At 47.8% G+C, this 13,315-nt stretch overlaps 1 protein-coding gene across 1 annotated transcript; it reads left to right on the forward strand.

The window, feature by feature from the left end:
• Positions 1–1,060: 1,060 nt before the first annotated feature.
• LURAP1 (leucine rich adaptor protein 1) lies at positions 1,061–12,287 on the forward strand (the record flags this gene model as incomplete). The annotated part of the gene is made up of 2 exons (XM_079696550.1): positions 1,061–1,258; positions 11,766–12,287. The coding sequence occupies 2 exons, from the start codon at positions 1,061–1,063 to the stop codon at positions 12,285–12,287; spliced, it is 720 nt and encodes a 239-aa protein (XP_079552676.1).
• Positions 12,288–13,315: the final 1,028 nt, after the last annotated feature.

A 13,315-nucleotide genomic window follows, 5' to 3' on the forward strand; every position in this document is an offset into this window, starting at 1 on the left:
GCAACGGGAGAGGCCACAACAGTGAGAGGCCCGCGTACCACAAAACAAAACAAAACAAAATCAAGCCAAAGCATAAAATGTTTTTTAGGGATCATCATTGCCCATAGAATAAAATCCCAGCACCTTAGAACCATCTTTTATAACCTTTTTACTCAAAGTGTGGTCCCTGGACCACATGGCCATCAGCAGGGAGCTTGTTAGAAATGCAGAGTCTCAGGCCCCACCCCAGAGTTACAGAATTGTAATCTGCATTTTAACGATTCGCAGATAATTCATGTATACGTAGTCAAGTTTAAGAAGCATCAGTTTACAAGATGAAGCATGATATAGCCCTCTTCAGCTTCAATACTGGTTGCTCCTTTAGTCTAAATTTAGTGGCTACACTGGATGTGTGTGTGTATCAGTGGCTAACTAAATTCCAAGCACTGTTTTAGATCCAGCTCCGCTACTCCAGGAAGCCTTCCAAAACCCTCTGTAGTTCTGTTACCAATGTTCCTTAAAATCCCACATCCCTAGCTGAGGATGCTTAACCTCGTTCAGCAAACATTCATTGGGCGCCTGCTGAGTGCCTGGCTGGACTCAGTGCCAGAGTCAGGAGAAGGTGCTGAGCTCTTTCAGGTGCATATCCAGCATCGCCCAGCCTCACCCATTCCGGAGCCAGAGTCAGGAGAAGGTGCTGAGCTCTTTCAGGTGCATATCCAGCATCGCCCAGCCTCACCCATTCCGGAGCCAGAGTCAGGAGAAGGTGCTGAGCTCTTTCAGGTGCATATCCAGCATCGCCCAGCCTTACCCGTTCCGGAGCCAGAGGTGTGTGCGCAGCACTCGAATGTACACACACACACACACACACACACACACACACACACACACACACACACACACACACACACACACACCCTCTGCGCGGCTTTTCTGAGTGTTACGGCGCCCTCCTCCCGCCCCCACACAGCGCGGGCGGGGACCCACCGGTTCCGCTCTGCACTAGCTGCTGTGAAAGGAGGACCCCCGGGAGCGGGATCCCGGCGTCCGGTCGCCCAAACCTGTTCAGGCTTAGGCCCGCATGGAGGGGACTGCGGAGTCCCAGACGCCTGACCTGCGAGACGTGGAGGGCAAGGTGGGCAGGAAGACCCCTGAAGGGCTGCTCCGCGGGCTGCGAGGCGAGTGGGAGCCGGGAACCTCTGGCGCCCTGCTGCTCCCGGGGGCGCCTAGCACGGGCCACAGCCTGGGGGACAAGATCATGGCGCTGAGGATGGAGCTGGTGAGTGTGGGCTACACGGGCCAGGGGCACGGAGTCTCCAGCATGGGGCCGGAAGGGATGGACTCGCGTCCCCAGAGTTGGGCTGGAGAGGAGGGAGTTAAAATTCCCCACCTAAGTCCTCAGGATTCCTATCAGATCAATCTTTAAGCCCTGGGGTCCATTAATTGCATTCCCCACGAAGGGTGAGTGGAGTATTGATGGGCCCTGAGCACTCGGGGTGGCAGGCTGGGGTTTTTTCAGTTGGTTTTTTTTTTTTTGCCAAACAATTGGGAGGGGAGAGGTGAGCATTGGGAAGCACTGAGAACCTAGCACAGCACAAATCTTCCCCCTCTCCCCTCACTTTGGGGCCACCTTTGCCCCCAGCCACCATTATAGGGCAACCAGTTTTTTCTCCTCTTGCAAACTGGGCCCAGGGTTTGTTCCTCAGAGGCTCCAGTATCCACCACAAGACTCAGCACAGAAGAGATCTGGGTGAAAACTGCCTGGGCTAGGGCCACTAAAAACATCCTCTTTCCCCAACATTCCCCCACACCCACTTAAAATATTTGAAAGTTCCTAGAACCTTTGCAGACACAGAGTAGCAGCACCTGCAGTGTTGGTCCCATCACTGCAGACTCAGTCTCCTTCCTACCAACCCCCAAGTACACTGGATATTTGAATCTCATCTGCACTTCCTTGGGGAGAAGAGGAGAAAACAGGCACCCAACCCCTTCCCTGTTGCTGCTGGTCTAGATTCAGAGCCAAAAGGGCAGTTGGGGCCTCCCAGGCTCCCTAGAGCCCTGATTCTGTTGAAGGGGGTGATTTACACCTGCCACCACTTTGCGGCCAATTCTAGGGAACTGAGGAATTGCCAGCCACTTTCTGGCCCAGAACCAGGAGCCCACAGTGAGTGTGTCAGCTAACAGGTCTTCCTGGAGCCCCACTGTGCCCAGCTCTGTGCCAGGCTGAGGGGTGTGTGTGTGGGCGTGTGTGTGTGTGTGTGTGTGTGTGTATATGGAGGGGGTGCCTTTGGGAGGGAGGTCATGGGCGCTACCTGACAGCCTGAGAGGCTGGGAGGAGAGATCTGTGGGCAAAGCAATCAGGAAAGGCTCCCTGGGGGAAGGATTTGAATGCCATATGTGCACTTGGCCTTGAAGTTTGGAAGCTACTGCCAAATTCTCCAGAGTAGGGCTGTAACTGTGCCCACCTAAGGGAGGGGTCTGGCTTTGCCTCACTGTACAAACTTTAGCTCAGGGCCCAGAAGGAGCTAACTTAGAATGCCTTGCTTTGGAAACTAACTTTCACCAAGTGCATGTGCCAGGTATCATGCTAAACATTTTACAAGATATTCTCTTAGTCCTCACAGAGATTTATTAGGTACGTGATATTTTATAGATGAAGAAACTGAGGCACAGAGAGGTTAAGTAACTGCCCAAGTCATACAGAAAGTAAAAAGCAGAGCCAGGCTTTGAACTCAGGTGATTTGCCTACACTTTACATCTTCACCATTGAGACCTGCTTTGTGCCAGATGCATTAAATGCCTTTCATGTCACTGGAGTGAGAAAAGCAGTCATTATTTTCCCATTTCACAGAGCAAACATGCTTGCAGGTGTTAAGGGGCTTGCCTGAGCTCATACTGGGAGGAGCCATGCCTAGTCTCTCTGGCTCTAACTCTTTTCTCTCTTTGGTGCAGATTACCTGTTTGTAAACTTTAAGGGGTACATTTTACTTTTGATTGGGTCTCTCTGCATTCCTGACCTAGCCTGGCTTGGAGCCCAAGGCTGCCCACGAAGAACTCAAGGGAGGGAGCCTTCTGGGGTCCAGCACAGGGAGAGGCTCCCTATGTGCCCCACGGATTCCTACTCCATTCCTTTCTCCCTCCTCAGGCAGAGGTATCTTAGGTTTCTTTATGCACTCTGCCCTACACACTGGGTGGCACCCAGGGGGACAAGGGTGGGGCAGGGGGTTTCCCCTGGAGCCGCTTGTGGCAGAACTAGTCCAAGCCCTCTAAGTACTGTCCTTCAACTGTCCCTCACTCAGCTTTCCTGCAGGGAGGGGGCAGGCCTGCCCTTGAGGCCAAGGTCATCACTGCCTCTAGGCCTCTCCCTCTCCTACTCAAGAGTTGACTGAACCAGACAGACTCCGGGATTTGTGGGAAGGGGAAACAATGGCAACTTCCCCTACTTAATCCTCCCACCCAGAGAACTGTTGCTATGACAACCCACCCCCACAGAGCAGTTTGAGAAAAAGCTTTAGGCAAGGAGAGAGAAGGCATGGGTTCAAGTCCTGGCTCTGCTCCTAAATCATTTTGTGATCTTGAGCAGAGCCCTGACTCTCTTGGCCTCAGTTTTTCTACCTCCTGGGGGAGGGGGCGAGGGGAGAGAGGGGTAACAATAGTCTGGGAATCTCATTCTAAAACCAGAGAGCTAGGACTGAGGTCTGTAGGCTTTTATCCCAGGGCTTGATTTAGATTGAGCCATGAGTGAGCCATACTTGTGATTTTAGGGCTGCTCAGAGGGTTTGATGTGTACATGTTAAGGGGAAGAATGGGGAACCTGAATCCCCCTGGGAAGAGGATTGGGTTGGAGTGGCCTCTGAGGCTGCATCTCTCCTGAGCTGTTTATCCCCTTTCTGTTTCCAAAGAGATGGTGTGAAATGACTATTTCTTTTTCTGGCAAGAAAGCCTTGCTTTCTTCTATTCTGGGCAGTGATGCTGTCACAGTCAGGGAATCCCACTGTCACAGGACTATAGAATCTGGTCCTCAGATTCATTTGCCGCCAACATGATAAAACCCAGCCCCCTGAACCCTGGGATTAGCAGAGGGACCAAGGATAGTAAAGGCAAGAGAATCATAGAACTGAATCTGACCTACCCAATCCTAGGCTAAGCACCATAAACGAACTGGGCAGGACCTGCTGCTCTCAGGGTGCTCATAGCCTGGGTTAGGGAAGAGAGAGACAGACTAGCCACTCTGGCACAGGTGCTGTTGGAACTCAGGGAGGACTTTCTGGAAGAGTCTTCATTATAGAGTGACATGGTCAGATTTGTGCTCTGGAAAGGCACAACTGAACTGGAGAAGACAAGCTGTTTCTTCTGGTTGGAATGACTCTCCATGGCTTTGTCTGGCTAAGTTCCACTTGACCTTCAAGTCTCAGCTCATGTCCTTTATTCTAGGAAGCATTTCCTTACTCCTCTGGTTATGGTCCTCTAGGTACCCACAGCTCTCTGTCCATCATTTGCATCCCCTGGCATTTTCTGCACTGCATTTTAAGTGCTTGTGTCATTGTCTTATCTTAACCCACTAGACTGTGAACTCTCTGAGGGCAAGAAATGGTGTCTTTTCTTGCTTTATCTACACAATGCCATGCCTATAAGAAACACTCAATAAATATTGTTCCATGACTGAATGGCTTAATTCCACCTTAAGGAAGTGTAGGGAAGACTTCCTAGAGGAGGTGGCATTTGAGTTGTGCCTTGAATAAAGTCAGTGGGAGTTCCAGTTCAAGTTGGCACATTAAACACATGCATTTACCTCCATTCCCCCCTGAAACTCCACTAAAAGCCAGTAGAAAGATTATTTTTAAAGCCATGAAGCCATTATGATAAGAACAGGAGAGAATATGATAGGAACAAAATTTTGGAAGCTGAAAGCAGAAGGAAGAGTAGTAACTAACTTAGTAGACTTGAAAAAAGCTGAATTCCAAGCCAGCAATGAGGAAAGTTGAAAAGCAACCCATTTTGCACCTCAAAGGTCTCAGGAGTTGGTCTCAGATATTTCTAGATCTGAGGGTGCAAATAGAGCTGAACACAAAAGGGTTGATGAATGTCTGTTTAAGCATCATACTCGGGGGCTTCCCTGGTGGTGCAGTGGTTGGGAATCCGCCTGCCAATGCAGGGGACATGGGTTCGAGCCTTGGTCCAGGAAGGTCCCACGTGCTGCAGAGCAACTAAGCCTGTGTGCCACAACTACTGAGCCTGTGCTCTAGGGCCTGTGAGCCACAACTACTGAGCCCGTGCGCCTAGAGCCTGTGCTCCGCAACAAGAGAAGCCACTGCAATGAGAAGCCCACACACCGCAACGAAGAGTAGCCCCTACTCACCGCAACCCGAGAAAGCCCACGTGCAGCAACGAAGACCTAACACAGCCAAAAATAAATAAATTTTAAAAATACTGGTTTTCATTTATATTAGTGATATAAAATTGGGGGAAAAAATCACACTCAGGGGACTTCCCTGGTGGTCCAGTGGTAAAGAATCCGCCTTACAATGCAGGGGACGTAGGTTCAATCCCTGCTCAGGGAACTAAGATCCCACATGCCGCGGGGCAACTAAGCCCACGTACCACGACTACTGAGCTCGCGCACCTCAACGAGAGAGCCCATGTGCTGCAAAGTACAGAGCCCACGCACTCTGGAGCCCATGCACCACAACTAGAGAGAGAAAACCCACGTGCCACAACTAGAGAGAAGCCTGCACGCCGCAACGAAGAGCCCGCGTGCTGCAACTAAAGACCCGATGCAGCCAAAAATAAATTAAATAAACATATAAAAAATCTCTAAAAAAAAAGAAAATTTTTTTTTAAAAAGGGACTTACTTGGTGGCGGAGTGGTTAAGAATCCACCTGCCAATGCAGGGGACATGGGTTTGATCTCTGATCCAGGAAGATCCGACATGCTGCAGAGCAGCTAAGGCCGTGCGCCACAGCTACGGAACCTGCGCTCTAGAGCCTGCGAGCCACAACTGCTGAAGCCTATATGCCTAGAGACCATGCTCTGCAACAAGAGGAGCCACCGCAATGAGAAGCCTGCACACTGCAACGAAGAGTAGCCCCCACTAGCCACAACTAGAGAAAGCCTGAGTGCAGCAACGAAGACCCAACACAGCCATAAATAAATAAATAAACAAACAAATAAATAAATAAAATTTATTTTTAAAAAAAAGCATCATACTTGGGACTTCCCTGGTGTTCCAGTGGTTAAGAATCCATCTTGGGGCTTCTCTGGTGGCGCAGTGGTTGATAATCTGCCTGCTAATGCAGGGGACACGGGTTCGAGCCCTAGTCTGGGGGGAATCCCACATGCCGCGGAGCAACTAGGCCTGTGAGCCACAACTACTGAGCCTGCGCGTCTGGAGCCTGTGCTCCACAACAAGAGAGGCCGCGAGAGTGAGAGGCCCACACACCACAATGAAGAGTGGCCTCCACTTGCCACAACTAGAGAAAGCCCTTGCACAGAAATGAAGACCCAACACAGCAAAAATAAATAAATTAATTAATAAACAAACTCCTACCCCCAACATCTTAAAAAAAAAAAAAAAGAATCCATCTTGCAATGCAGAGGACGCCGGTTCAATCCCTGATCGGGGAACTAAGATCCCACATGCCGCGGGGCAGCTAAGCCCACGCACCACAACTAGAGAGCCTATGTGCTATGGAGCCTGCGTGCCACAGCTAGAGAGAAACCCACACACTGCAATGAAGAGCCCGCGCCACAATGAAAGATCCTGGCGTGCCACATCTAACACCTGACGCAGCCAAAAACTAAATAAGTAAAATACTAAAAAAAAAAAAAAAAAAAGAATCATACCCTAAGAATCCCTCCCCAACTGGGCAACCAAGTGCCCACAACTCCTTTATCATCGCAGAAGACTGGAAAGTAAGTTTTGGAAAGAATAGAACAGAAGGGGGCTTCCCTGGTGGCGCAGTGGTTGAGAGTCCGCCTGCCGATGCAGGGGACACGAGTTCGTGCCCCGGTCCGGGAAGATCCCACATGCCGCGGAGCGGCTGGGCCCCTGAGCCATGGCCGCTGAGCCTGTGCGTCCGGAGCCTGTGCTCCGCAAGGGGAGAGGCCACAACAGTGAGAGGCCCGCGTAACAAAAAAAAAAAAAAAGAACAGAAGGAAGGGAGTAAGGGGAAGAGAAGAAGACTGGAAGGCAGGAAGGAAGAGAGGGAAGGAGGGAAGGAAAGAAGAAAGGAAGGGGGGAGAAAACAAAGCAGGAGAAGCATTTTTAGTATGAAAAATTTTGTTTAATACATTTAGTTTGGTCATGTACTACATGGTTTCACTGTTAATAAATTTGTCCCCAGCACAAAATAATTGAAGATGATCTCTTTTATCCTGTGTCATTAATAGTCTGTGCAGTCTGTGGTACTTCAGTTATTTATGTCCACATCTCCTTACTGAAACTGTAAGCTTCTGTTAAGCAGGGAGAGTTTCTCCATTATCTTTGTAATTATTGAAAATCCAGGTACCCAATAATCATTTGTTTAATTGAAGTCAACAAATATTCTTCCAAATGTTGTGATGTTCTTCCAAAAACACAAATAATTTCAGGTACAAAATTTTCTGTGCTTATGCCATAGTAGATAAGTTAACCATAGTAATGTGTAAAGCCAAATAGCTACCATTTATTGATTAGTGAATACTTGTCAGGCACTATGCTATGCCCGTTAATGCTCCTTCTATTGCTGAAAAACCTTTAAATTAGATAGTATCCTCTTTTTACAATGAAGAAATGATGGTTTAAAGGGAAAAAATATTCCAATTTCATATGACTCATTAATGGCAAAACTGGAACTTGAATCCAGGTCTGTTTAATTCCAGTGCCTATATTTTTCTCAGTGTAGAAATACTTGGTCTGATTTCTGGCTTATCATTGTAGGTGTGACTAAAGCAGTTATTTCCTGAATAATTCAATAAACATTTATCAAGTAATATATATTTAAAAAATAATAGAACCAAAGGTCTCCAGGTTGGGAGACACGAAGCAAAGTTTGAGAGCAAGGGGGATTAAATTAAAATATACTAAATGCTATGTAATACCCCTCCCAGCCTTTTTACTTGGCTCCCAGAACATTGGCAGCTTTGCTTACATTATACTCTCTAGATGGGTATAATATAGTGAATGTGATGTACCCAAGAAAAAAAAACCACACATGCAAGGTACTACCTACAGGCCTTACCCAATCAGACATCCTAGCAAAATAACCCTTAGTGAGGTTCAGAGCTGGCAAGCCTCAGGCACAGAGTTTCCAATCAGCTTTTGAGAGACCACTCTGAAGTATAAGCAGCAGCTAAAGACTGTAAGACATCTGATGAAGCCCTTTAACTATATAGACCTATACAAACAGAAAAAAGAGACTTGAATAAAATGGAGATAATTCAGGGAAATAAGAACTTAAACAATCATTAATTATATTCTTAAAGAGATGAGATAATATTGCAGCCATGAACAAAAACAGGAAGTTATTAAAAAAACATTCAGAGAACTAGAAATAACTCTTGGAAATAAAAACATGATAGGAAAAAAATGAAAAACTCAATAGAAGGGTTGATAATGTTGAAATATTTCACAAACTAGAATACATATAGGGAGAGATGGAAGAGAAAAAAAATAGAGGATCCTTTCAGGGTGCCCTCTATCCAAATAATGGTATTTCCAGAAAGAACAAAAAAACATATATTGGAGGAGAAATAATCATCAATGAAATAATTAAAGAAATCTCCAGAACTGAAGTTCTGAGTTTACAGATTAAAAGAGCCCAACAAGGGCTTCCCTGGTGGTGCAGTGGTTGAGAGTCCGCCTGCCGATGCAGGGGACACGGGTTCATGCCCCGGTTCAGGAAGATCCCACATGCCGCGGAGCAGCTGGGCCCGTGAGCCATGGCCGCTGAGCCTGTGTGTCCGGAGCCTGTGCTCCACAACGGAGAGGCCACAACAGTGAGAGGCCCGCGTACCGCAAAAAAAAAAAAAAAAAAAAAAGAGCCCAACAAGTGACGAATTCAGTGGATGAAAACAGAATCACACCATGGCAAATTACTGTGATAATTTAGAAAACTGGGCACCAAGAGAAGATCCTAAGAACTTCTAGAAAGAGCGGGAAGGTGGTCACATACAAAGAATCAGAAATCAGAGTGGCATCAGACTTTTTAAGTGTAACACTGAAAATTAGAAGACAATGGAACAATGCTCTAAATTCTGAAGAAAAATTATTTTGAACCTAGATTTCTATACTCAGCTGAACAGTCAACAGTGTGAGGAGCAAATAACATTTTAAAGCATGTGAAGCTTCAACAAATATACCTCCTATGCAGGTATAGTCTATGCAGACTTTATCAGGAAGCTACTGGAGGAAAAGCACCACACACATGAAGGAGTAATCAATAAAGAAGATCTGGGATCCAGCAAACAGGGATCCAACTCAGGAGAGAGGCAAAGTTGAATCCCCAAGGTGATAGTGAAGGGAGATCTCTGGAGGACAGTTGTGCAGCAGGGACAGATTGGAGCAGATCAGAAGGCTCCTAAAGAGCTGCCTCTAAGAAGATGGAATAGATAGAACATATGTTGCATTTAAAAGCCTTGAGAGGGAAATTCAGACAACTGGGAGAGAGTTTAGGGATGACTTACTGATAATGATATACCAAACTAAGCAAAATAGTAGCAGTAGTAATAATAATAATTATTATTATCTAAAAAGGAAAACTTAAAGTTATAAGAAAGGAAAAGTAACCATAGTAAACCACATGGCTTAGCTGTGAATAGCATTTCCAAATCCTAATAAGGTAAATGCTGAATAATTAATTTTATTGCATATATTGGGCATGTGGGGAGATGGGAAGGGTATGAGATGGCAGTGGAGTAGGGAGTAGCATGAAAGAGTTAAATCCTTAAACTTCTATTGTGTGTGAAGTCAATAGAAAATACCTAAAACTTAAAAATCAATAAGCAGTTATTTGGGAATTAGAAGGTAAGTACCGAAATAAACAGCTGAAAAAGCGATAGTAGCTGTCTTTGGAAAGTGGGATTTAGGACTAGGATGGGGGAACTGTTACTTTTCATAATAAATCTTTGAGAACTGTTTGCTTCTTTAATCTATTACATCTATTACTTTTATTAAAAGTAAAGGTAGGGAATTCCCTGGTGGCGCAATGGATAGGACTCCGCACTCCCAATGCAGGGGGCCCAGGTTCAACCCCTGGTCAGGGAGCTAGATCCCACATGCATGGCGCAACTAAGAGTTCGCATGCCACAACTAAGGAGCCTGCATGCTGCAGCTAAGGAGCTGGCAAGCTGCAACTAAGAGGCCAGCGAGCCACAACTAAGGAGGCTGCATGCTACAACTAAGGAGCCAGCAAGCCACAACTAAGGAGCCTGCCTGCTACAACTAAGTCCTGGTGCAACCAAATAAATAAATAAATATTAAAAAAAAAAAAAAAAAAAGGTAAACCTAGGACTTCCCTGGCGGTCCAGTTGTTGACACTCTGCTTCCACTACGGAGGCTGCAGGTTTGGTCTCTGGTCAGGGAGCTGGGATCCCACATGCTGCACAGTGCAGCCAAAAAAAAAAAAGTAAAGCTAAATAAAATGAAATTTTAAAAGTTGTGTGTGGCAGGACCTGGGGTTCCCACAGAAATATGCTAGAGGTGAAGTTAGAGGGATGGGCAAGAGCTGTATTATGACAGGCTTTTGAATACCTGCTGCTAAAGTGCTTAGATTTTACTCTCTAAGAGCAGTGCAAAGCCTGAAAAGGTTCTTGAGCAAGGGAGGGACAAGTTCACACTTGTGCTTGGGGAAGATAACTCAGTGCATCTGAGCTAGAAGGGACCCTAGAGATTACCCAGTAACTCCCAGTGCAGACAAGGAGACTGGTGTATAGTAGAGGGAAGCCCCGAATCCCCAGCCAGTGAGATTCTGACCCTTTGAAGCTCTAGCCAACACTTCCCTCCCAGAGCAGCTGCTACCAACATCCTGAAGGAGGACCAGGTTAGCGCCTTCTTTACCCCACCAGCTCCTGCCTCATTTTGGCCGTCTACTTCCCAATTAACACTTGGCTGCCTATCAGGCTACTTTTTTTTTTTTTTTTGCGGTACGCGGGCCTCTCACTGTTGTGGCCTCTCCCGTTGCGGAGCACAGGCTCCGGACGCGCAGGCTCAGCGGCCATGGCTCACGGGCCTAGCCACTCCACGGCATGTGGGATCTTCCCGGACCGGGGCACGAACCCATGTCCCCTGCATCGGCAGGCGGACTCTCAACCACTGCGCCACCAGGGAAGCCCCAGGCTACTCTTTGGATGACTGCTTCTAAGTCTTACTGGTGAATCTGGACTGGTTCAATAGTTAATACCCTATCTGTGAAGTTCAAATCTCAGTAGGATTGGATTTTAGTACTTAACACTTACTGAGATTTTACTCTGTACCAGGCACAGTGCTCAGTGCCTAAAAAACAACATCACAAAATTCTCCCAGCCACCCTATGAGGTGAGTGACCTAACCCTATTTCACAAACAAGGAAACCCAGGCTCAAAGAAGGTAAGAAAGTTGCCCACAGTCATATAGCAGCTAATCAGTTGTAGAGCTGAGATTTTAAACAGCAGTTTCTCTGCTTCTAAAGCCTACACTCCAAACCATTCTATTTCCATGCTTCTTGAAAGTGAAGCATAGTTGGTTGGATCACAAGGTAGAGGCCTCTAGAAACACTGGGGAAACCCGTGGCCCAGAACCTGGAACTGATTCCTTCTCCCACTCCCCTAGGCTTACCTGCGAGCCGTCGACGTGAAGATCCTACAGCAGCTGGTGACCTTGAACGAGGGCATTGAGGCAGTGCGCTGGCTGTTGGAGGAGCGGGGGACGTTGACCAGCCACTGCAGCAGCCTCACCAGCAGCCAATATAGCCTGACAGGCGGGAGCCCAGGCCGTTCAAGGCGAGGCAGCTGGGACAGCCTGCCAGACACCAGCTTCACTGACCGGCTGGACAGTGTCTCCATTGGCAGCTTCCTGGACACAGTGGCCCCCAGCGAGCTGGATGAACAGGGCCCTCCAGGGGTTCCCCGTCCCGAGATGGACTGGGCAAAGGCTATACCCGGTGGGGAGAGGGCCAGGACTGAGGTGGACCTGACAGCCACCAGGCTAGGAAGCTTGAGGGCTGTATGGAAGCCCCCAGGGGAGGGGCTCCAAGGTAGACCTCCTGAGCCACCAGAGGATGAGAGTACCAAGCTGGGCTTTGAGACCCACTGGTACTGGGGCCAGTGCCAGGATGATGTGACCTTCCTGTAACAACTCTTCCACCCTTTTGTACCCCTATGGCTCTTTCATCGCTAGGCCCTGGTCTCCCTCAAATTTATTCTCCCTCAATCTGGGATTAGGAAGAGGCTGCATTGAAATCAGTTACCATGGAAACCTGGCCTCACCATCTCTCTGGTCCCTGGGGAGGCTCTGCCTTTATCCTTCAATTATAGGGTCCCTAGAGCTATTTTCATGGTTACATTGACTCTAGAGGTTTGACCTGTGGCTCCAGGTGTGATGGTATCTCTTCCCCTTTCCTCCCAACTGGGATTTGATGGTTTAGCATCCCTGCGAGATCACTGATGAAGAGATGGGGGTATAATTGCCTCACCCAACATCTAGGAGCCTTGGCTCCCCTCTTGGCCAAGATGGAGGATTGTGGAGGGACATGGACATTCAAGGCCAACCCTCCATGGATTGGCCCTCCCAGAAGCCTTTGGGGTTGGTAGAGCCACCCCTTCCTGTCTGGTGAGTGATGTCATTTCCTGCCAGGATGAATTAGCCTTTCCTCTGTACCAGTCTTTTAGTGATGATAGGTCAGTATAGCGGTGTCTGAGCCCCTGCTGCTAAGTGAGACCGTATCATTTATTCTCCCTACCATTACTTCTTGTGAATGGGAACATGCCACCCTCCTCGCAGGAAGGTTTCTCAGTCAGATGTTTGTACTTCTTCTCAGAGAGGTTCTTAGTATTTAAACAGGGAGTTCTCATTTTATCCTAGGGATTCTCACTTCCTCTCTGACCACACGCCTGTCTGCTGCCAGCATTCCTATATCTGTGCTTTTAGGGAGGAAACTGGCAGGAGCCTCCACCTACAGCTCTCAAAAGTCTGTTTGGCCTGCCCTGCCACAGTCCCCTGTCTTACTCTGTCCCTGGGTTGCCCCCATTCTTGTATTCTGGCTCCAAATCTGTCCGCCAGGAGGTTCAGCCTTTGTGTCTCCACACCTTCTTGGTTTCCACTTTGGGCCTCAGACCTTTTATATGCAGATGAGTTCCTCAGCCTTCTCTCTCCAACGCTGA

This window comes from Hyperoodon ampullatus (genome assembly GCF_949752795.1).
Source record: "Hyperoodon ampullatus genome assembly, chromosome: 2".
Classification (NCBI taxonomy): Eukaryota; Metazoa; Chordata; class Mammalia; order Artiodactyla; family Ziphiidae; genus Hyperoodon; species Hyperoodon ampullatus.